Here is a 24,611-nt window from a genome sequence, read left to right as displayed (position 1 = left end):
CCTCCTCCCCCGCCTCTCCTCCTGTCCCTTCCCTCCCCCTCCCCACCCTTCCTCCTCCCCCCTGCCCCGCCCCCAGCCCCACCCCACCCGTCCCCACCCCTGCCCCGCCCCCAGCCCCTCCCCACCCCTGCCCCGCCCCCAGCCCCTCCCCACCCGGCCCCTCCCCCGCCCCCCCAGCCCCTCCCCACCCCCACCCCCGCCCCCGCCCCTCTCGGGTCGCAGGCCCCGCCCCTCGCGAGTCCAAGGCCCCGCCCCTCTCCCATGCCAGGCCCCGCCCCTCCCGCTCGGGATGTTCCGAGTGTCCGGGATGAAGAGCTCGAAGCCGAGTTTCAGGAGCTACCTGCCGCCGGCGGAGGTGAGGCCGTGTCCGGTTTAGCGGCGGCTGTCGCCTCGGGGCTTCGCTCTCTCAGTCTCTGCCTCTGTAACGGGTGTTTTTCTCTCCCCCTCTCCCCTCCCTCTAGAGCTCCTTCCCGAGCCGGGCCGAGGTGAGCCGGGCGTGCGAGGCCGCGCTGCTGCCGGGTGAGTCTTTACTCGATTCCGGGGCCTGGGGAGTGGGGGCGGGATGGGGGCCGGGGGGCGTCCACACCGGAGGCCGGGCCCCCAAGGTCGGGGCCGCGGTGGTGACGGGCGGCGGGGGTCCTCCCACTGTCGGCGGCTCTGAGACCGGGAGGCGCCGAGACTCGGCCCGGGGGAGGGGGACAGACTCCAGGCCGGAGCCCGGGGGGGTGGGGGGAACTCATCAGGAAAAGTTTCACAGAGAAACGGGGAGGGGAGGGAGCAAATAGGTCAACACAAGCGATGGGCCAACACGGGGTCGATGGGCCGAAGGTTCCCCCGCGGGTCTGTGGCCCGGGGTTGGTGGGGGGGGGGGGGGGCTCAGTCCCGGAATATTGGGGCCTTTACTTTACTTTAGTAAAAAGAACAAGTTTGTGGAGGTGATGCGGAGGGAAATTCATAGAAACCAACTGCGTGGAGCTTTGGCCAAGCGGAGCCCGGGGGGTGGGGGGGGGGAGTGGGGGGGGTGTGTTGGTCGGGGGGAGGGGGGGTGTGTTGGTCGGGGGGAGGGGGGGTGTCGTGGTGGCGGGGGGGGGGAGTGGGGGGGGTGTGGTGGTCGGGGGGAGGGGGGGGTGTGTTGGTCGGGGGGAGGGGGGGTGTGGTGGTGGCGGGGGGGGGGTGTGGTGGTCGGGGGGAGGGGGGGTGTGGTGGTGGTGGGGGGGGGAGTGGGGATGGTGTGGTGGTCGGGGGGAGGGGGGGTGTGGTGGTGGCGGGGGGGGGGAGTGGGGGGGGAGGGGGGAGGGGGGGGTGTGGTGGTGGCGGGGGGGGAGTGGGGGGGGGGGGGGGAGGGGGGGTGTGGTGGTGGGGGGGGGGGGGGGTGTGGTGGTCGGGGGGAGGGGGGGTGTCGTGGTGGCGGGGGGGGGAGTGGGGGGGGTGTGGTGGTCGGGGGGAGGGGGGGGTGTGTTGGTCGGGGGGGGGGAGGGGGGGAGGGGGGTGTGGTGGTGGCGGGGGGGGGGTGTGGTGGTCGGGGGGAGGGGGGGTGTGGTGGTCGGGGGGAGGGGGGGTGGTGGCAGGGGAGTGAGGGGGGGTGGTCGGGTGGGGGGGGGGGCAGTAGGGGGGTGGCCGGGGGGAGGTGGGGTGTGGCCGGGGGGAGGGGGGGTGTGGTGGTGGCGGGGGGTGGGGAGGGGGGTGGGGGGGGGGGGGGGGTGGAGGGGAGGTGTGGCCGGGGGGAGGGGAGGGGAGGTGTGGCCGGGGGGAGGGGGCGGTGTGGTGGTGGCGGGCGGGGGAGGGGTGTGGTGGCGGGCGGGGGAGGGGTGTGGTGGCGGGGGAGGGAGGGTAGGAAACGTGATAAATGAGTTTACAAAACTTTCCCAAACCTTCCCCCCCCCCCCACTTTTTGAGAGACGAGCTGACGGCGGGGACAGAGCGTCTGTGCAGGAAACAGCCGAGGTTTGAAATGAAATTTGACCCCGAGACGCAAAAGGAGATGTTAGAGCAGGTGGGCAAGGTGGTGGGGGGGGGGGGGGGGTGTCAGAGAGAGGGGGGGGGGGGGGGGGTGTGTCAGAGAGAGAGAGAGGGGGGGGTGTCAGAGAGAGAGAGGGGGGGTGGGGGGGGGTTCAGAGAGAGAGAGAGAGAGAGGGGGAGGAATGTGGGGGGGTCAGAGAGAGGGGGAGGAATGTGGGGGGGTCAGAGAGAGAGAGGGGGAGGAATGTGGGGGGGTCAGAGAGAGAGAGGGGGAGGAATGTGGGGGGGTCAGAGAGAGAGAGAGAGAGGGGGTGGGGGGGTCAGAGAGAGAGAGAGAGAGGGGGTGGGGGGGTCAGAGAGAGAGAGAGAGAGGGGGTGGGGGGGTCAGAGAGAGAGAGAGGGGGGGTGGGGAGGTCAGAGAGAGAGAGGGGGGTGGGGCGGTCAGAGGGGGGCGGGGGGGGTCAGAGAGAGAGAGGGGTGGTCAGAGAGAGGGGGTGGGGGGGTCAGAGAGAGAGGGGGGGGCGGGGGGGTCAGAGAGAGAGAGGGGGTGGTCAGAGAGAGGGGGTGGGGGTGGTCAGAGAGAGAGGGGGGGGCCAGGGTAAGGAGCCTCTTAGAGGGGGGAAGATGGGAGGGAATTCCAGAGCTCAGGGCTGCCAGTGGTGAAACAACGGAAATCAGGGCTGCGAAGGTGAGAGAGGAACGTAGATATTTTGGAGGTTTTGTGGAGAGGACAGAAATGCAGGGACAAGGCCGTGCAGGGATTTTAAAACAAAGATAGGAATTTTTTAAAATTGCGGTGTTGTCTTAATTGTTCAAGTAAGATTCTGATTAACTCATGTTCCACTGCACACTGTGGAGATCGATTTATAATCAGTGTAAATGTGCAGAAACTGACCCAAACCATAGGTTCCAGTTACATAGGCCAGGTCACATGGAGTTGATCAAGGGAGAACAGCACATTCCACTGTTAGCTGCACCACTATTTCAAGGTGGAGTGAATTATCTGCTCGATAATTGCCAAGGTTGGAGGTCCCTTGAATACATCCTCTAACCCGGGGCAGATTGAGACCTCCAGCTGCTGCAGTGGTGTCACACCGTCTCTCAAAAGTTTCAGTTACTCTGGTGTGATTTTGCGAGGGGTTGAGCACAGGATAGCAATGTCACAATGCCAGACGAGAGGAAGGAGAGAGCTCTCCTTGGTCTGGCCAGGATCACTTGCTTCAACAAAAATAATTTATTTCTATCAAGTGGACCCGGAATGTTTTCTCTGATTCTGCCACATCCTTTGTGAGTTTTCTACATGGGCAGCAGCAGTCACTAGCATGGCAATCATTTGGGAGGCCTTCATCTTAGGAACCCTGATACAGTCTGAAACGAGCTGTTGGTCTCTGTGGTGGTTACCACAACTCCATAAACAAATATCTCCTCGGTATTAAAGCCTGTTCTTCAATTAGAATATAAACTACTCAAAACATCCCCTTGCGCTTTTAATCTTTCAGAAGGTTGGCACTGTGGGAGCACCGCACTGTCAGACAGTTGGCACAAAACCTTTTCGCCCATGGGGTAGTGGGGGCCTGGAACACTCTGCCTGAAAGGGTGGTTGATGCAGAAAGCCTCAAAATATGTACTTGGATATGCACTTGAAGTGCTGTTCCCTACAAGGTTATGGATGCAGAGCTGGAAAGCGGACTTAGGCTGGATGCCTATTTGTTGGCTGGTTCAAACATGATGGGCTGAATGCCCTCCTTCCGTGCTATGTTTCTATGCTAATTTTTAACTTTGTGCCATTAAACTGTGCAATGGTATAAAGTGAGCGATGGGATTACTCAGTCCACATAAGCCATGTTGGACTGGTTTTTGAGGTATTTAGTCACAAGTAGGTAGCATTCTCGTCCCTGCGTTGATACCACCGTAGCTGTAATAATGAGAGAGGTGTTCCGCTGAGTTACGTTGAACACTTTCAGCCAGTGCTACACTCGTGATAACAATGATTGTATGACTCACTCACATGGCAATGGGTTTTAATAATCCAACAGAAAAGTTATTGTTTAACCCACCACAAAGAATGTGGTTAATGCAGTGTGAACAGATTAAGAAATGGCAGGGAAGAATGAATATCTCATGCACACGATAGGAAGGCACAGACTTGTAACTAGCTGTCGCAGTGATTGGATGTTTGATTATTTTTCCTGATGATGAACTGGGTGCTATTTCTGACTGCTGCTTTTCCCTCCACCCCTTTCTAGGTGCTAGAATTGGTTTGTGGCCCGTTCTCATCAGCCCACACCCACATATACTATTGAAAACATCTTGTGTCTGTTTAATAAATTTTAAAGTAACTATCTTTGACAGGTATTTGCGTCTCAATGCCCTTTTACCAGTTTCCAGCACTAGAAACATAGGAACAGAAGGAGGTAATACAGCCCTTTAATTAGATTATGGCTGATCTGTCTTAACTTCATCTACCTGCCTTGGTTCCATAACCCTTAATACCCTTACCAGCAGAAAATATATCTGTTGCAGTTTTGACATTTTCAATCAGCCTCAATAGCTTTTATGGGGTGAGTGTTCCAGATTTCCACTTCCATTTGTGTGAAAAATATCTGCTGGAATTTTGAGATTATTTGGTTACTCGGGATGTTACAGTCAAACCCATTCCTGTCTTTGTGTGATGTTAATAAATATTCCCTTCAAGCATTTATAATTTTTGTTGTACCAGCAAAAATCTTCCAGACAGAACAGGATCTTGTAAAACTCTCAAAAACTGCAGGGATTCAGGGCTGTTTTCAAACAAAAACCAGCTTAAAAGCAAAAACTAGTTAGGAGTAATTTTAGAATTTAGGCATATCTCCTTGAAAATGGGTTTAAAAAATTAATGGGTGGAAGGGAACATTTATTTGGACTGAATTTTAAAAGTACTGATTTATTGTGTGAGATTTAGGCACAAATTGTATCTGAAATGATACCAAGTTAGAGTGGTACATAGTGCTTGGTGTGTAGGTAAACCTGTGGCTGAGGCAGGTAGTGCTGTATCTTTGGACTGGAATTTTCATGTAGTGTCTGCCCAGCAGTATGAGGGTGTTTGGTCTGTAATAGGCTCCGCTCTCCGACTAACTGTACAACTGGCCGACACTCCCAAACGCAGGGCCAGCAGTCGCTAATGAGGCAGTTTTACAACCTGGAGTCTGCGCCCCGGCTGCACGTTCCTTAAATTTTTGATATGAAGAGCAGATGGTTGATTATGAATACACAAACATGTCACGTTTTTTTAACTGATTTGTAACCAAGTTGAGTGGGAGCATTTGTAATCCTGCTGGGAGAATGGAGTATACCCCCGGTATGGAGTGATGTGTTAATTAAACCTCTGAGCAGTGAGATACTACACAATAATGGCTCTCCTTCATTAAATCAGAAATTTTCTGCCAATATCGAACAGTAGGTAGATGCCCTAGAATCAAAATGTTTATGGCACAGAAAGAAGCCACTCTGCCCATCATGTCTACCAGCTGAAAAAGGAGCCACTCAGCATAATCCCATTTTCCAGCATTTAGTCTGTAGCCCTGCAGGTTACGGAACTTGGAGTGCATAGCCAGACACCTTTTAAATGAATTGAGGGTTTCTGTCTCTGCTACCCTTTTAGGCAGTGAGTTCCAGACCCCTAAAACCCTCTGGGTAAAAAAAAAACTTTCCTCATCTCCCCTCTAATTTTTCTACCAATCACTTTCAATCTATGCCCCCTAGATAGTGACCTCTCTGCTAAGGTAATATAGGCCCTTCCCATCCACTCTGTCCAGGCCCCTCACAATGTTGTACATCTCACTCAATTCTCCCCTCAGTCTCCTCTGTTCCAAGGAGAACACCCCCAGCCTTTCCAATTTTTCATCAGCTGCAATTTTCCAGCCCTGGCAACATCCTCATAAATCTGCTCTGTAACTTCTCTAGTGCAATTACAACCTTTCTGTCATGTGGTGATCAGAACTACACACAGTATCAAGTCGCGGCCTAACTAATGCTTTGTATAGTTCCTGCATAACCTCCCTGCTCTTATATTTTATACCTCAACTAATAAATGAAAGGATTCCATATGCCTTCTTAACCCCATCTTAACTTTTAAAAAAAATCTTTCATGGGATGTGGACATCGCTGGCTGGGCCCAGCATTTATTGCCCATCCCTAATTGTCCTTGATAAGGTGGTGGTGAGCTGCCATCTTGAACCGCTGCAGTCCATGTGGAGTAGGTACACCCACAGTGCTGTTAGGGATTATTTGTTGAAGCGTTTTTAATCTTGCTTATTTCATGCACCCAGTTTTAGCATTAACCCCTCAACCTGGTCAGGTACAGCACAGCCAGCTGCAAAGTGACTTCCTAACCTTGCTATCCTTATTTCTTTGACCTAAACAGGAAAGAACAGGGTATTTTCTAAATGGTGAAAAACTAAAAAATGGTGGGCCCAGTATATACATCATTAAAATGTCAAGAAAAATTCAGAAAGGCTGATACAATGCTGGCCTTTATATCCTGAGGACTAGAGTACAAAGGAGTAGAAGTCACGCTTCAGCTATACAAAGCCATGTTTTGTCTGGAGTATTTGAGCAGTTCTGGTTACCACACCTTTGGAAGGATATTGGCCGAGGAGGGAGTGCAGCATGATTTACCAGAAGAATACATGGGTTAGATTTAGAGAGATTACTCAAACCGAGTTGCAGTTCCTGGAATTTAGGTCGTTAGGAGAGATTTGATCAAAGTTTTCAAGAAACAGGGTAGCCAAGATTGTAGATTTCTGCTGACTGGGGAGTCCAGGAAGAGGTGGCATAGTCTCTAAATTAGAGCCAGAGATTTAGCTTACTCACAAAGGGTGGTAGAAATTTGGAGCTCTTTTCTGCAAATGGCAAGTGCTGCTGGATCTACTGGAATTTTAAATCTGAGATTGATAAATTTTGTTAACCAGAGGTATTAGAGGATGTGGGTTGGTATGTGCGTTTAGGTCGCAGATCAGCCATGATCTCATTGAATGGTGGAACAGGCTCAAGGGGCTAAATGACTTCCCATGCTCTGATGTTTCCCCAGTGCAGAAGGTGGATGAATGCAGTTTCAAAAAGAAATCAAATTTTAAAATCTTATATATAAAAATAATAAGTTTTAGTTTTCAGATTGCCTATGCACATAACAACAGAATTAAGGATGGAAGTTTACAAAAACTATGCTGAATGCAATCATTTGTCCTGACCCCTTTCCAAAAGTTGGTCTGGACTCTATTTGGAATAAGTAGGTTATGAAATGTTGGGCTGAAAACCATAGCCTCTGACACTAGAGTTATAATCCACAGTTTGATACCTTTCAGGGAGGGAGCAGGTCGAGGTGGAGACCAAGGTACTTCTAATGCCCAGTTGCTTTGTTTCAGGTGAACTTGTAGTGAGTGAGACCAGTAATGTTAGAAAATGTATCGCTACGGACACGAGTGCACACGACCTCTATGGGACATTGCTATGCACCAACTTCAAGATCTCCTTCATTACAAAGGATGTGACACCTTTTCGGGTTTGTACATTCTTGTAAACATGCAACATTTTAGTTAAATTTCTTCATCATAAGCATAAATAAATTGGGACTTGCATTTCATAGAACTCTAGATGAGAGAAAATTGAATTGTTCTACTTAAAGCAGTAAAAGATATGTGGAGATTTAATAGAACTGTTCAAATTCAAAAAGGATTTTGATGAAGTAAATAATGAGAAATTGTTTCCACAGACGTAAGGGCCAGTGATCAGAGGATACGGATTTGGGATACTTAGCAAAAGAACCTGAGGGGGAGATGAAGAGAACTTTTTTTTTTGCAGTGAGTTATGATCTGGAATGCACTGGCTGAAAGATAAGGTGGATTCAAAATTGGCTTAGTTATAGGAGACAGAGGGTGTCGACAGAAGGATGCATTAGTAACTGGAAGCCAGAGTCCAGTGGCGTACCACAGGGATCTGCGCTCAGTCCCCCTATTATTCTTCATTTATATAAACGACATAGATGACTATGTGGGGGGTAGGATTAGTAAGTTTGCGGATAACACAAAGATTGGCCGGATGGTTAAAAGTGAGGTTGAGTGTCTTGAGCTACAGGAAAATATAGATGGGATGGTAAAATGGGCAGATAAGTGGCAGATGGAATTTAACCCTGAAAAATGAGAGGTGATACATTTTGGAAGGAGTAATTTGGTAAGGAAGTGTTCAATGAACGGCATGACACTAGGATGTTCTGAGGAACAAAGGGACCTTGGCGTGTGTGTCCGTAGATCGCTGAGGGTGGAGAGGTATGTTAGTGGGGTGGTGAAAAAGGCATATGGGGCACTTGCCTTTATCAGTTGAGGCATAGATTACAAAAGTAGGGAGGTCATGTTGGAGTTGTATAGGACCTTGGTGAGGCCACAGCTGGAGTAGTGTGTGCAGTTCTGGTTGCCACATTATAGGAAGGATGTGATTGCACTGGAGGGGGTGCAGAGGAGATTCACCAGGATGTTGCCTGGGATGAAACATTTAAGCCATGAAGAGAGGTTGGATAGACTTGGGTTGTTTTCGTTGGAGCAGAGAAGACTGAGGGGCAACCTGATTGAGGTGTACAAGATTGAGAGGCATAGCCTGGGTGGATAGGGAGCAGCTGTTCCCCTTAGTTGAAGGGTCAGTCACGAGGGAACATAAGTTCAAGGTGAGGGGCAGGGGGATGTGAGGAAAAACCTGTTTATCCAGAGGGTGGTGACGGTCTGGAATGTGCTGTCTGGGAGGGTGGTGGAGGTGGGTGGCCTCACATCCTTTAAAAAGCACCTGGATGAGCATTTGGCACGTCATAACATTCAAGGCTATCGGCCAAGTGCTGGTAAATGGGATTAGGTAGGTTGGTCAAGTGTTTCTCACGTGTCGGTGCAGACTCTGAGCCGAAGGGCCTCTTCTGTACTTTGATTCTATTTGAGACTGTGGCTAAGAGGAACTAAGGTAGTCGGCCAAGAACAAGGGTTGAAGGGACTTCTTGAAAGAGGTGAGAATGTTAAGGCTGTGTAGGAATGGCAGGAAAGAGGCAATGTGAGAGGGTTGGGGGTTCAATGATGTGATTGTTAGAGGAATGTAGGGGGAAAAGGAGGGTCAAGTGGATAGCCCAAATTTAGAAAATTATATAATGAGAGCGTTAGATCAAATAATGCACACTGCACATCAGTGAGGGAGTGTTTTTTGGCTAGTGCACAGACTTTAATATGACATGGGAGCAATGCCGTCAGCATCATGGTGAAGCAGTCTGGGAAGAGTGTCCTGCAGTCAGCAACGCGATGAAGCAGTCTGGGAAGAGCATCCTTCAGTCATCATCACGGTGAAGCAGTCTGGGGAGAACATCCTGCAGTCAGCATTGCGGTGAGGCAGTCTGGGAAGAGCATCCTTCAGTCAGCATCGCGGTGAAGCAGTCTGGAAAGAGCATCCTGCAGTCAGCATTGCGGTGACGCAGTCTGGGAAGAGTGTCCTGCAGTCAGAGGGAAGAGCAATAGTGGAGGAAGGGGAACAGACAGGCGTTTCTGTGGCTGTAGACATGACACCAGGATGTTACGTTGCCTCCCTGGTGCCAGGGTCAAGGATGTCACTGAACGGCTGCAGGACATTCTAAAGAGGGAGAGCAAACAGACAGATCGTGGTACATATTGGTACCAGTGACATAGGTTGAAAGAGGGATGAGAATTTAGGGAGCTAGGAAGCAGATTAAAAAACAGGACCTCAAAGGTAGTAATCTCTGGATTACTTCTGGCACCACGCGCTAGTGAGTATAGAAATAGGAGGTTAGTCCAGATGAATGTGTGGCTGGAGAGATGGTGCTGGAGGGAAGGCTTTAGATTTCTGGGACATTGGGACCATTTCTCAGGGCGGTGGGAACTGTACAAGGCGGATGGGTTGAACCTGAACTGGAATGGGACCAACATCCTTGCGGGGAGGTTCGCTAGTGCTGTTGGGGAGGGGATGGGATCCTGGGGGAGGTTCAGCAGGGGGAGATGCACGGCCAAAATTAGAAGAGAGAGCAAGTCAGTCTGGAAGGCATAGCAATTATAGGCCAGTTAATGTACAAGGGAGTTTGGCAAGGTTGGATGCTATTTAATGCAAGGAGTTTGAAGAATAAGGCAGATGAGTTGAGGGCACAAATTAACACATGGAAGTATGATGTCATTGCTGTCACAGAGACGTGCTTGAGAGAGAGGCAGGATTGGCAGCTCAATATTCCAGGATACAGGGTCTTCAGGCAAGATAGGGAAGGAGGTAAAAGAGGAGGGGGTATTGCAATATTGATCAAGGAATCAATTACAGCAGTAAGGAGGGATGACATCTTAGAAGGTCCTCAATATGGGTAGAACTGAAAAACAAAAAATGAGCAATCACATTGCTGGGAGTGTACTATAGGCCCCCAAACAGTCAGAGAAATAGAAGAGCAGATATGTAGGCAAATTTCAGAGAAGTGTAAAAATAATAGGGTGGTAATAGTGGGGGATTTCAACTTCCTCAACATTAACTGGGTTAGCATAGTGATAGGTTTAGAGGGAGCAGAATTCTTAAAATGCATCCAGGGGAGCTTTTTAAGCCAGGACATGGAAGGTCCTACAAGAGAGGGGGCGGTCCTAGACTTAATTTTAGGGAATGAAGCTGGGCAAGTGAAGAGGTATAAGTGGGGGAGCAATTTGCAAATAGTGATCATAACTCCGTTAGATTCAAGGTTGTTATGGAAAAGGCAAGGATGGACCCTAGAAAGCAGAGTTCTAAATTGGGGGAAGGCTGATTTTAATAGATCAGACATGATTTGGCCAGAGTGGACTGGGAACAACTACTTTTAGGTAAATCTGCGTCAGAGCAGCGGGACTCATTCAAGAAGGAAATAGGGAGAGCACAGGGCCAACATATTCCAGTAAAGAGAAAGGGTGGGAGTAACAAATCCAGGGAATCCTGGATGTCGAGGGATATACAGGATTGGATAAAGAGAAAAAGGGAGGCTTATGGCAGATACTGAGGGCTCAAAACAGTGGAAGCCCTAGACAAGTATAGAATGTGTACGGGGGATTTTAAAAAGGAAATTAGGAGAGCAAAAAGGGGGCATGAAGAAACATTGGCAGGTAAAATAAAGGAAAATCCAAAGTTATTTTACGAGTACATTAAGAGTAAGAGGATAACTAGGGAAAGAGTAGGGCTCATTAAGGACCATAGTGGTAATTTGTGTGTGGAGCCGGAAGAAGTAGGTAGGGTTCTAAATGAATACTTTGTGTCGGCGTTCACAAGTGAGAGGGGCGATGTGGGTATGGAAATCAGGCAGAAGGACTGTAATATAATTGAAGAAATTAGCATAGAAAGTAGATAAATCTCCAGGCCTGGATGAAATGTATCCCAGGATGTTGAGTGAGACAAGAGAGGAGATAGCAGGGGCGCTAGCAATAATTTTCAATACCTCTCTGGCCACAGGAGAGGTGCCAGAGGACTGGAGGACAGCCAATGTGGTACCGTTATTCAAGAAGGGAGGAAGGGATGAACCGGGGAGCTACAGGCCAGTCAGTCTAATCTCAGTGGTGGGGAAACTATTGGAAGCAATTCTAAGGGACAGAATTAACCTGCATTTAAAGAGGCAGGGATTAATCAAGGACAGTCAGCATGGTTTTATTAAGGGGAGGTCATGTCTGACCAATTTGATTGAATTTTTCAAAGAGGTGACCAGGTGTGTAGATGAGGGTAATGCATTTGACGTAGTCTACTTGGACTTCAGCAAGGCTTTTGATAAGGTCCCGCATGTGCGACTGATAACGAAGGTAAGAGCCCATGGGATCCAAAACAACTTGGCAAATTGGATCCAGAATTGGCTGAGTGGCAGGAAGCAGAGGGTGATGGTTGAGGGATGTTTTTGTGACTGAATGCCTGTGTCCAGTGGGTCTCCACAGGGATCAGTGTTGGGTCCCTTGCTGTTTGTGGTATATACGAACAATTTAGATTTGAACGTAGGAGGGTTCAACAGTATGTTCGCAGATGACACGAAAATTGGTGGAGTGGTAAATAGAGAGGAGGATAGCCTTAGATTACAGGAGGATATAGACGGGTTGGTCAGATGGGCTGATCAGTGACAAAGTGAATTTAATCCGGATAAGTGTGAGGTGATGCACTTGGGCAGGACAAACAAGGCACGGGAATACATGATGAATGGCAGGACCTTGGGAAGTACCGAGGATCAGAGGGACCTTGGTGTGCATGTCCACCGGTCCCTTAAGGTAGCAGAACAGGTAGATAAGGCGGTTAAGAAGGCATATGAGATACTTGTCTTTATTAGCCAAGGCATAGAATATAAGAGCAGAGAGGTTATGCTGGAACTGTATAAAACGCTGGTTAGACCACAGCTAGAGTATTGCATGCAGTTCTGGAATCCGCGTTATAGGAAGGATACAATTGCACTAGGGAGAGTGCAGAGGAGATTTACGAGGATGTTGCTGGGGCTGGAGAGTTTTAGTTATGAGGAGAGATTGGCTAGACTGGGGTTATTTCCCCTGGAGCAGAGGAGATTGAGGGGGGACATGATTGACGTGTATAAACTTATGAGGGTATAGTTAGGGTAGACAGGAAAGAACTTTTCCACTTGGTGGAGGGATCAATAACCAGGGGGCATAAATTTAAGGTAAGGGGCAGGAGGTTTAGAGGGGATGTGAGGAAGAACTTTTTCACCCAGAGGGTGATGGGAATCTGGAACTCATCACCTGAAAGGGTGGTAGAGGCAGAAACCATTTAAGAAGTATTTGGATGTGCATTTGCGATGCCATGGCATACAGGGCAATGGGCCTAATGCTGGAAACTGGTGTTAGAATAGTTAGGTACTTGTTTGGCCGGCGCAAACTCGATGGGCCTTTTTCTGAACTGTGGACCTCTGTGACTCTATATGACTCTATAATGCGCAGTGTTAACTCTATAATGCACAGTGTAATATATAAAGCAATGAGGGGAGTGTTATACTGGTTAGTGTGCATGTGTTTTAGGTCAATGAGGTGAATGCTACACAGTGTAACACGGTTTTCTATAACAGTAATGGGAATGTTATGCTGGGTAGTGCACAGCATGTCATAGGACACTAAGTGGATTGTTATACTGGGTAGTGCACAGTCAGGGATAGCTTATACTTTATGGTCCTTTCCAGATAGACAATCTGAGGAAAGCTCTCTGCTTCTCTTGTCTAGTCTCTAATCACTGCCCCATTCATCTGCACCTATTAAGAAACTTAAGTGGTGTAGTTGTCTGAGATGAAGCACGTGCCCAGACAGGTTCATAAAATGAAGAATTGGGACTGGCTGTTTAGCAGGAGGAGCGGAAAGCCTGTGTTAATCACCTCTCATTTTGTCACTGTAAACAAACTACATGCAGCTGAGGTGAGAATAACAGGAATATCACAGAATCTTAACAGCACAGGAGGTGGCCATTTGGCCCATCATGTCTGCACTGGCTCTCCAAATGAGCATTATGACCTAGTACCATTGCCCTGCCTTTTCCCTGTACCCTGGCACATTGTTTCTATTCAAATAATCATCTAATGTCCTGTTGAATGCCTGGATTGAACCTGCCTCCACCACACTTCCAGGCAGTGCATTCCAGACCCGGACCACTCACTGTGAAAACGTTTTTTCCCATGTCACGTTTGCTTCTTTTGAAAATCACTTTAAATCTGTGACCTCTCATTCTTGATCCTTTTGCGAGTAAGAACAGCTTCTCCCTATCTACTCTGTCCAGCCCCCTCATGATTTTGAACATTTCTATCAAATTTCCTTCAGCCACCTTCTATCAAAGGAGAATAGCTCCAACCTCTTCAATCTGTCCTCATAGCTGAAGCTTCCTATCCCTGGAACCATTCTTGTAAACCTCTTCTGCACTCTGTCCAGTGTGTTCACATCCTAAAATGTGGTGCTCAGAACTACACAATATTCCAGCTGAGGTCTAACAAGTGTCTTATATAAATTCAGTATAACTTCCCTGCTCTTGTACTCTATGCCCCTATTAATAAAGCCCAGGATGCTATATGCTTTATTAACTGCTCTCTCCACCTGTCCTGCCATCTTCAATGATCTATGCACATATACACCCAGGTCTTTCTGCTCCTGCACCCCCTTTAAAATCTCACCCCTTATTTTAAATTGTCTGTCTATGTTCTTCCTACCAAAATGCATCACCTCACACTTCTCTGCATTGAACTTCATCTGCCACCTATCTGCCCACTCCACCGACTTATCAATGTCCTCTTGAAGTTCTACACCATCCTCCTCACAGCTCACAACACTCCCAAGCTTCATATCATTTGCAAACTTTGAAATTATCCGCTGGACACCAAGATCTAGATTATTAACACATATATCAGGAAAAGCAAGGGTCCCTATACCGACCCCTGGGGAACTCCACTACAAACCAGCCCAAAAAATATCCATTGACCATTGCACTCTGCTTCCTATTTTTCAGCCAATTTTGTACCCATGTTGCTACTGTCCCTTTTATTCCATGTTATTACAAGTTGGGAGGAAAAATCCAAATGGTAATTTCATACAGGGAAATTTCTTCTGTATTATTTGTGATAGAAATATGCTTAGCTAAATCTTCAAGTGTATATATCAGTAAGTACATTAGAATGGTGTGCTAAAGATATTCGGGCTTGTTGGTGTTCCTCAGTTCGTTTAAAGTTGTCCCCAGTTTTGCATGTGTAGGTAGTTTGCTAGGTTAAAATTGTAAGGTGACTTCAAATTGGTGTTTCTGCGCCTGTATCACATGAGATTAACACCAGAATTTTAACTTTACAGTATTTTCTTTCTCTGCAGTTATAAATTGCATGTTTCATTCTGTACCAATTGTTGATTGTTGCCTCAGTGTCTGAAACTACATTGTATATTTACAACTTGCTGTCTTGTAAAACTATATTCGATGTTTGCACTCTTAAGGTGGAAAGCAAAGTTACTCGTTCTTACTGACTGTTCTTCTCCTGCGAAGAGGTCAGAGTTTGATTTTAACCTTTAACTTTTCAACCACAGAAATTTCAGTACCGAAACCTGCTATTGGAGGAACATGACATCTCTCTGACCTGTGTGGACCAGGTCGTGGCAGGTACGATGTTCTTCAGTCATCTGTTCTACTATTCATTCAGACAAATACCTGGTCCTTTACTGATGATATGCTAAATCGAAATTCACCAAGTCTTAAAGCAGTGAAATAAAATCCCAAAATGATGGAAAACAGAATTTAAAAAGAGTAAGAGATTAATACTTGATTGTCTTTGTTGCTGTTTGTTTCTGATTTTAATTACTCTTTGTTGGCATTTGTAGTGTATAAATTAAGGAGGTTGGGTTGTGAATGAGTCTCAAATTGGTGCTTATTGGCCAGTCTCGTTATTAGAGACTGTCTGATTATGAGACTATAAAGTTCTGTGTTTGCCTCAGATTCAGAGTATCAAACCTCAAAAGGTTTTTTCTAAACTCCCTTTTTATGCCTGTACAATTCTTGAATGTTTTCTTCTTGTTTTTGTTCACCACCCAGTGCAACTGTGCACAGCAGGAATGGAGTCTGGGAATTTCTGGATCTATGTGGCTCAGTACCATGCAGGATTGCTAACAGCTGTGGAGAGCTAGTGGGTCTTTTAAATCCATGTCAGAATTCTGTTAGTGAGAATGTTTCATGCTGCCTAGACTTTAATCCATGGTTAGGTTGTTTGCTCTGAACTTTCCTACCTTTTAAGCCTCATAAGCAGCTGTGTTTTACACACTATTCCTCATCTATGCATTCTTCTTGTGTTAAAAGAAAGGCTCATTGTGCAGTTTCTTATAATCTTACTTATTCCCGGCACTTCTAATTCCATGCAACTCCTCAACACCTTCAGTCTCCCCTTTCACCCACAATCTACAGAGCCCAGGCACGGTATCACCAAGCCACGTCCTTCAGATTTACCTTGTTATCTCTATGGTTGTTCGGGACCTTGATGTTGTCCTGTACTGTGGGTTATGACCTTTCACCCTTGGTGCTATTCTCTACTGTGGGTTTTGATACTTCAACTACAATTCTCAACCTGATTTGATTTAGAATTTCAAAGTTTAAAAATAAGTTTGGGTATCTGACTAAACTTAAGTGTAAAAAATGTGATTTCAATCTGGCGATTCACATGCTTTTGAAACTTTCTTTGCTGCTGAAGGGCAGGATGGGAGGCCTGTACTATTCAGTGCCAGTGCTATGTCTTGGACCTAGTCTATTTGCTTGGGGAGATGGTTGCATTGTAGTAGTGTCATTGGATTAGTATCCCAGCAACCCTGGTTAATGCTTTAGGGACTCCAGTTCAAATCCCAACACAGCAGATGGTAAAATTTTGAATTTGATAAGAATTAAAAGTCTGATGATGAACATGAAACCATTGCTGATGGTTGTAAAAACCTGGTTCACTAATGTCCTTTAGGGAAGGAAATCTGATGTCTGGCCTACATGTGACTCCAGACCTGCTGCAATGTGGTTGACTCGTAAATGCTCTCTGAACAAGAGCAGTTACGAGATGGGAATCATGGGCAATAAATGCTGGCCTAGCCAGTGACGCCCACATCTCATGAACGAATGAAAGAAACCATCCCCTGTACTTGTAGTTGCATCTTGCTGGACTGCGCATAGTTCCGTCCTGGATCAAGTATCACCAGTCCACAGTAAACAATAAACCTTCTTTAATGGATGTGTGCAGGAGCATATTTGCCCCTCTAGTGTTTTTGACATTTCTATTCAAATTAACTTGGTCCTGTTCTGACTATAGCTGTAGTCAGTAGTTAATCTATGGGCAACTATTGAACAAGGTTGCTGCAAATTGGAGGACTCGGCTAGGTCAAAATCCCCTATTAAAGGACGATTGAAGCCTTTTTGAGTTGTTTCAGTCAGATTATCCTTGCTAGCTGGCTCCTGTTGTTCCCTTCTTGACGTTATCTTAATGATAACTAACAGCCTGCATCCCCTTCTTGCACTGTACCCAAGTGGTTTTAGAATTCAATGGGTGCCATCAACACCTGTTACCCATGAATGAGCTGGCAGAATATTTGGCCACAATCTGTTAGTGTAACATCCTGATTGGTATTCTCAGTCCAGGGGCATTGAGGCTAATTGTATTTTTGCTGACGTCAGCTAACTCAATGCAAACTAGGGTTAGGACATAGAACACCTTGCAAGAAATAATGATGGAGCCAGAACTAACAATCCCTTTTTAAAGGGAAGTAGATAAATATTCTGGTATGTGAGGCTGAGTACCATGTAGGACGGTAAGGCATTGGTGCGATTGTTTAATAGTGATGCCTGTGAGCTAGTTGGATCTTGTCATTTGGTTGCAGTCTTGGAAGGCCACACTGCTTCTGAGGATAATCTAGAGCAGGGGCTTGTCTGCATGTACTTAATATCTAAAGGGATCCAAACACTGAAAGGAATCCAAATTCATCCACAGTCAGCTGAACAAATTTGGACACATTGTTAGTTACATGAAAGCAAATTCCGCCCATAGAGTCTTCAGGGTTGGAGAAATACCTGGAAAAACTCAGCAGGTCTGGCAGCATCGGCGGAGAAGAGCACAGTTGACGTTTTGAGTCCTCATGACCCTTCAACTGTTCTGTTGACTCAAAACGTCAACTGTGCTCTTCTCCGCCGATGCTGCCAGACCTGCTGAGTTTTTCCAGGTATTTCAGTTTCTGTTTTTGTTTTAGATTTCCAGTATCCGCAGTTCTTTGCTTTTATATTTGAGTCTTCAGGGTTGATGCATGAAGATATTTTGATGTCCAGTGCTTTGTCTCTTGAGAAATAAAAAGCTAATTTCATGAAGGTAGGCTTGCAAGGATTGGGGAAGTGGCAGATTCAAGCAAAAGTAGGCGCACTGAACTGTGAAAAGTCTTTAAAAGAAAAAAGGAACTGGAGACAGAATATAATAATGTGTAAATTCTGAAAGGTGCTGATGCTTAATTTACTACATATTTGCAAAGTGTGTGCATATGCGGCATGCACATGATGTGTGTGTGTTTTTCACTTTAATGTGTCTGTCTGTGGCACAGGTCATCAGGGGGAGCTTGTTTCTGACCATGGGTTGGTTTAATATTCTATTTTCCTTTGTCCAGTGAACGATGAGAGAAAGAAGAGGAAGGTTCTTGGACCCAACCAGTGCCTGAAGTTTAAACCTACCGAGCTGATCATTTATTGCAAGGATTTCCGTATCATCCGCTTCCGTTTTGATGAATCTATTCCAGAATCTGCTAGAAAGGTGAAAAGTGTACCTGGATATGGTGGGCACAGTGTGGCTCTGGGTACTGGTTATTTGGTGGTTGTGCAGACAGAAATGGAAATGGAAAGCTGGCACTTGAGACAGGGCTCTCCTGTCTTGAGTTGTGTAGCTGCTCTCTTGATGAATGGTAGTGATTGTATTGTGTGTACAATAAAACTGAAAGAGCTTGGAGTAGTTCAGGAGTGGTCATGTGCTGTGCATGAAGTGCTCTTTGTGTATGGCACGAATGACTAGTGAGGTCTCTACCCCAGTGTGGACTTTAACTATTTACTACTCTTGCAAGCTGTGAATAATTGACCTTTTGCCCCTCTTACAGGACTGCCATTTAGTAGCAGGTTTTCCCAAGTAACTAAAAATACAAACTGAGAAGCTAACTTTTCTTTAACGTTTTCTGAATTCTCCTGAATCTGATATTTGCTGGAACATTATGGAAATGTAACTTTCTAAAAATCTTAGGGTCTGGGATCAGGGGTTGCTAAAGTTAGCCTTAGTATCCAAGGCTTGGGTGGGTGGGGGTGGAGGGGGAGAAAGTAAAACAAATTCAGGATTTCCACTGTCATTATTATCCTGTTAATCCTGCGGAAAATTGCACATGTGGGGATGTCAGATGATGACAGGATTGGGGTGAATGTCCTATTGTTTTCTCCACTGTCAAGTGGCCATTGGGATGCTGCTGATGCCTCCTGCAAGGAGTAGCACCATCTGGTGTGAGGGGCAGCTGAATAGAAACGTCCCTGGTTCCCACTTAGCATGATGAGTTATCTTGGATCCCCAGGCTATTTTCTGTTGACACTTTATAGTTATCTTTGAAACCCAAGGCCCAGTCTACAGCCACTGGAAGTGCTGAGTGCACTTTCCTGGCCCAGGACGATATTCAACACAGAAAGTCCTTGTATAAAATTGTCTGGCTGGACTGCTGTGTAGTCATTGACTTGACCAACTTTACCAAAGGCCCAGTACAGACATGAAAGAGCAAATGGCTGCCTCCTGTGTTGTATAATTCTATGACTCTGGGTATTTGCAGGAGGAGGGATTGCGTTGGTATCAAACCTTTCCACGAGGTCTCGAGGCCTAACCGTAAGAGCATGAGATAGTGACTTATTTTTGGGAGAGTGTCAAACTCTGCCATTCAGAACAGAAGTGATGGTGAAGGAACAGCCTGGGAGCTGAAATATTTTCACTTATTAATGCACTAGGTCCTACATGCTGGATGCCCTGGCAACAGCAGCAGCTCGTAAGTTATAGAGCACCTTTTAATGTAGTAAGATGTCACAATGTATTTCACAGAAGTGTTATCAGACAGAATTTGTCTCTGAAGCTCAAAAGGAGCAATTAGGAGGGGTGAACAGAAGCCTGGTTAAGGGGGTAATTTTGAAGAAACACCTTAGAGGAGAAAGAAGTGGAGAGATGTAGGGCAGGGATTCCAGAACTGAGGGCCCAGGCAGTTGAAGGCAGAGCCAACAATGGTGAAATGATTAAAATTGAGAATGTGAAAAGGCCAGAGGATCGCAAGCATCTTGGAGGCTTGTGGTGCTGGAGGAGATTACTGAGATGGGGAGGGGTGAGGCTGTAGAGGGTTTTGAAATAAAGGATGAGAATTTTAAGATCAAGGTGTTGCTGGACAGGTGGGCAATCTAGGTCAGTAAGCACAGGAATGATGGGTGAACAGGACTTGTGAGTTCGGATATGCCATTGGACCTGGAGGAGACTGAAACTAGATCCTAACGAATCTTAGAGGGCATCCTTTTTGGCAGCTTTTTGGTTGCCCAATGTTAAAGCACCTTTGGGGAACAGCTGTAAACTTGGGGTCAGAACCACGTGGAGGGTAATCATTTCACTTTAGCAGGTTTGGTGAGTGCTGCCATTGCGGAGAGTCACCAGAAGAATTTGGGCCATTCTTTAAAACTCTGACCTGACAGATCCACCATTTCTGATGAGAAGCAGAGGCGACAGCTATTGGTGCAGTTTCCACAGCCTGTCCTTAATTGTGGATTCCTGCTTTATTCCAGATCTGCCTTGTGATTGCTCATTACTCTCAGCCTAAAGATCTCCAGTTGTTGTTTGGGTTTGCATATGCCAAGGAGAAGTGCCACAATTCAGGTAAGACGGTAGGAATATCACTGGGCACCAGGCACTCTGTCATGTGATGGTATTTGTCTCCTGGTGTTAGTTTATTTGCCCCAGTGAGTCACACTTTTTACTAAATGGATTGTGCTCAACAATAACACTTGCATTCACTAGCAGAGTAAGCAAAGTTTCCTGTAAACTTCCGGACAGGCCTGGTATTATCAGTGCAGTGAGTAATTGAGCTGTGCAGGTCAGGCTCTGCACTGAGTTCACTGTCTTTGGCTGGAAGCCTGGCCTTATACCTGTGAACTGTGGAGAGGAAAATTCAGCCAGAGTTTCTGATCCTGATCACTCTTATTGGCCCTTTTGGATTGTATGCTTGAAAATTATCAATTGAGGACAGGATTGGAGATCACTGGAACTGGATTTTATTGTAAATTGACCAGTTCTGGACGTGAGGAAGGAAAAAGTGAAAAATTAAAAGAAAAAAAACTGGCATTTATATAGCCCTTTTCATGATCACTGGGCGCCTCAAAGTGCTTTACAGCCAATCAAGTAATTTTCAAAGTGCAGTCACTGTTGTAATGTTAGGAAGTGCAACAAAAAATAATGCCCACCAATGAGAATCATTTTGCTGTAAAGCTAGAGTGTGGCGCTGGTTGGGGAATCACATGATCCAATATTGGTGCTTGATTACAGTCACAGACTTCTGTCTCGAGTTACTGATCGAAAAATCTCTAAGTCACAATTGTCTTCTCTTAGTTGGCAACATGAATGGAACAGACCCAGAAATGGATGGACTGCAGACATCACTGTTTGAAAGCTATTCAGACTGGGATAGGGAGATAAAGCGGACAGGGGCATCAGAGTGGAGGGTTTGTTCTGTCAATGAACACTATGCTACTTCTACGAGGTAAGAAAACTTCAGAAACATTGACAATGGCTTGGAAGCTTGCAACAGTGTTTAACATGGTTGTATTTCACCAAGTGAATTAGATATCTAGAGTAAGTGAGGAGTTAGGGGCGGGGAGTTTGCAGGAGATGGGAGAGGGAGATGGAGTGGTAGAGAGTGGGGTTAATCTGCTCTGTTGCTGTATGTGCAGAGTTTGAGTACCAATGCTTTAATGTGTGAGGTTTTACTGTGTTCATTCTATTGTGGTTTTTCAGCCTTCCGGAGTACTTTGTTGTTCCATCTTCTCTGGCGGATGAAGACTTGAAACAGTTGGTTCCTTCCTTCAATGGTGACCGAATCCCAGTGAGTGTTGATCTGTAATCACGGTGCACATGCTTTCGTTTGACAGTGAACCGGAGGGATTCTCCAATGGTTTAAACACTTTAGTGCATCCACACCTCCAGTTCTACTGTGTGCATGTAGCACACACCTTTAACTGGATAGTTTTATTGCCAAGAGTGTTAATACACATGGTGCAGCAGCAGCACCATAAGCTCTTTGTGCTTCGGCTCTACTTTTTGCATTGAGCTAGTGCTTCGAAATAAGGTACGGAACACAGCAAAAACTATCAGGCAAGGGAAGTAACTCCTTCACTTTTATTTATACTGCAGGTTAATATATGTACAGATCAGACTGAGAGGCTAGTGAGATTTGGAGGAGAAATATAGCTGCTACTAGGCAGAAAGCTCAGATCCTAAATATGGAGTTTATTCCTATAAAATCTACTTGGACATAGACACTAGGTAAAAAAAGGGGGGTGTTTATGGAGGGGAAACACCTGGAATAAATCTGTTCTGGCCATACTGACTTTACATGTGTGCGGCCTGTAATTTCATTCCATCTGAATAATTCCTTCTACTTTCCATTTATAAAGTAACAGAATTGTTTGTAAAACCTTTGTAAAAGCAGTAAAAAATTTCAAATGAAAATGAGGGCAGTTTACTGTGTAATTAATTCATTTTGTAAGTGCTGTACTTTTGAAAGAAGCAAGGATTGTGATTGAGTTGGAAGGTAAAGCTTTGCCTCTGATTCTGTTACAGATGTGGTGCTGGCATCATTGGACTGGCAGTGCCCTAGTGAGAATGGCCAACATTAAACCTGGGCCAAAGCTGAGAAAACACAATACAAGGTAGGGAGATAGTAATCCTGCCTATCTCCAATTTTTGGCTCAGATTATTGATTTCCAATATGAATCAATTCCTCAACTAGTCACTAATAACCACATTGTGAGACTCTCATTGGGGGGCAGTTTGTGAAGGTGCTGACTCTCACTGGGGTATGGGGACAGTTCCTGAAGGTGCTGACTCTCACTGGGGTAAGGGGGACAGTTCCTGAAGGTGCTGACCCTCACTGGGGTAAGGGGGACAGTTTCTGAAGGTGCTGACACTCACTGGGGTAAGGGGGACAGTTCCTGAAGGTGCTGACTCTCACGGGTAAGGGGGACAGTTCCTGAAGGTGCTGACTCTCACTGGGGGACAGTTCCTGAAGGTGCTGACTTTCACTGGGGGACAGTTCCTGACGGTGCTGACTCTCACTTGGGGGGACAGTTCCTGAAGGTGCTGACTCACTTGGGGGGACAGTTCCTGAAGGTGCTGACTCTCACTGGGGGACAGTTCCTGAAGGTGCTGACTCTCACTGGGGGTGGATAATTCCTGAAGGTGCTGACTCTCACTGGGGCGGACAGTTCCTGAAGGTGCTGACTCTCACTGGGGGACAGTTCCTGAAGGTGCTGACTCTCACTGGGGGACAGTTCCTGAAGGTGCTGACTCTCACTGGGGAGGACAGTTCCTGAAGGTGCTGACTCTCACTGGGGGGGACAGTTCCTGAAGGTGCTGACTCTCACTGGGGGGGACAGTTCCTGATGGTGCTGACTCTCACTGGGGTGGACAGTTCCTGAAGGTGCTGACTCTCACTGGGGGGACAGTTCCTGAAGGTGCTGATTCTCACTGGGGGGGACAGTTCCTGAAGGTGCTGACTCTCACTGGGGGACAGTTCCTGAAGGTGCTGACTCTCACTGGGGGACAGTTCCTGAAGGTGCTGACTCTCACTGGGGGACAGTTCCTGAAGTTGCTGACTCTCACTGGGGGGACAGTTCCTGAAGGTGCTGACTCTCACTGTGGAGCAGTTCCTGAAGGTGCTGACTCTCACTGGGGGACAGTTCCTGAAGGTGCTGACTCTCACTGTGGAGCAGTTCCTGATGGTCTGGAAGATGCTGGGTTGCCAATGTTGTTAATGCTGATCTGTTCTGATGTATTCCTCAGTAACATTGTTGAAATGTAACAGAAACTTCTCTTCCTTGTAGAACAAATGCAAGCTGCCTGTCTTGAGCTAAGTGCTGTATAACTAACTCTTCTCCTATCTTTGTTAGGATCCTTAAGGCAATAGCACAAAGCCATCCAGAGAAGAGTGAAGTATTTAAATCTGACTTGGATAAGAATTTACCAAGTATATCAGAGGTGCAGGCAGCGTTGGTGAGACTCAAGCAGCTGTGCATTAATGGTGAGGTGCGATTCAGGACTTCCCAACATTGTGTTTCTCGTGTTTGTGTTATGCTGAGTTCCACAGAAATAGTTTGGATTGTTTTGTGTGCGGTTGGTTGGTGGGGGCGTTGTTTGTGTCCCTGAGGTCCCTCGTCTTTGAGACGATTGGAGTTGCATGCTCTTGTGTTCTCAGCTGACTGGTCTCAGTGCCTGGGTTAGGGAAGGCAGGTAACAACAGATCACCATTGCTAGTGATTGCTCCCCACTTACCCATGCTGCCAATCCTGCATGTAGATGGTGGGTGAGGACCGAATTGGCCCACCATAAAAAACATTTCCACCTGGCAACATGCTGAGCCAATACTCGCTGTCAGGATTGACTGACTTATCGATGGTCATTGGATTGTGAGCAGTCTGTGGAACTATGTCTTTGGAGTCATGGGGTTATGGAATTGGCATTGCAACATTTTCTTCAGAAGTTGTTTCACCAATACCTTTCTCGCTGGCCCCTCATCTTCCATAAGCTCCAACCTTATCCAGTGGTCAGCTGCTGTAATCTGTACTGTTCACCTATCACCCCTATCTTCATTGGCCTACACCAATTTCCTATTGCTGACATTATTACGTTTAAAATCATTATCTTCCTTTTCAAATCCATCCATGGGCTTGTGTCTGTAACATTTTCCAGTCCAGGCTGACTGTTACCTGTTCTCTTCCCTAAGCCCCACCCTCACTGAATCCTTTCCTAATTTACCCCTCCCCCCCCCCCCCCCATCCTGTCTCACCTTGAACCCTATGTCCGCCTGCACAGCAGCCCCCCCCCCGCCCCACCCCTCCCCACACACACACACACACACACA

General features: G+C 46.8%; 1 protein-coding gene across 3 annotated transcripts in view; it reads left to right on the top strand.

The window, feature by feature from the left end:
• The first annotated feature begins 260 nt into the window (after positions 1-260).
• Positions 261-24,611, top strand: part of mtmr10 (myotubularin related protein 10) — a 33,405-nt gene continuing 9,054 nt past the window's right edge. For 2 of the 3 annotated variants that reach the window (XM_041178525.1, XM_041178524.1), the window contains exons 1-10: positions 261-355; positions 462-519; positions 7,362-7,498; positions 15,003-15,075; positions 18,090-18,232; positions 20,263-20,353; positions 21,083-21,233; positions 21,488-21,575; positions 22,313-22,401; positions 23,641-23,771. In XM_041178525.1, the coding sequence (XP_041034459.1) occupies positions 290-355; positions 462-519; positions 7,362-7,498; positions 15,003-15,075; positions 18,090-18,232; positions 20,263-20,353; positions 21,083-21,233; positions 21,488-21,575; positions 22,313-22,401; positions 23,641-23,771 (1,027 nt within the window). In that variant the 5' untranslated portion in view covers positions 261-289. Of the gene's footprint in view, positions 356-461; positions 520-7,361; positions 7,499-7,767; positions 7,797-15,002; positions 15,076-18,089; positions 18,233-20,262; positions 20,354-21,082; positions 21,234-21,487; positions 21,576-22,312; positions 22,402-23,640; positions 23,772-24,611 lie in introns of those variants that run through there. The other variant, XM_041178526.1, reaches the window with a different exon arrangement.

This window comes from Carcharodon carcharias, chromosome 32, assembly GCF_017639515.1.
Source record: "Carcharodon carcharias isolate sCarCar2 chromosome 32, sCarCar2.pri, whole genome shotgun sequence".
In the NCBI taxonomy this organism is placed as follows: Eukaryota; Metazoa; Chordata; class Chondrichthyes; order Lamniformes; family Lamnidae; genus Carcharodon; species Carcharodon carcharias.
Note: the sequence above shows the minus strand (reverse complement) of the source record. Positions and strands in the feature narration are given on the sequence as shown.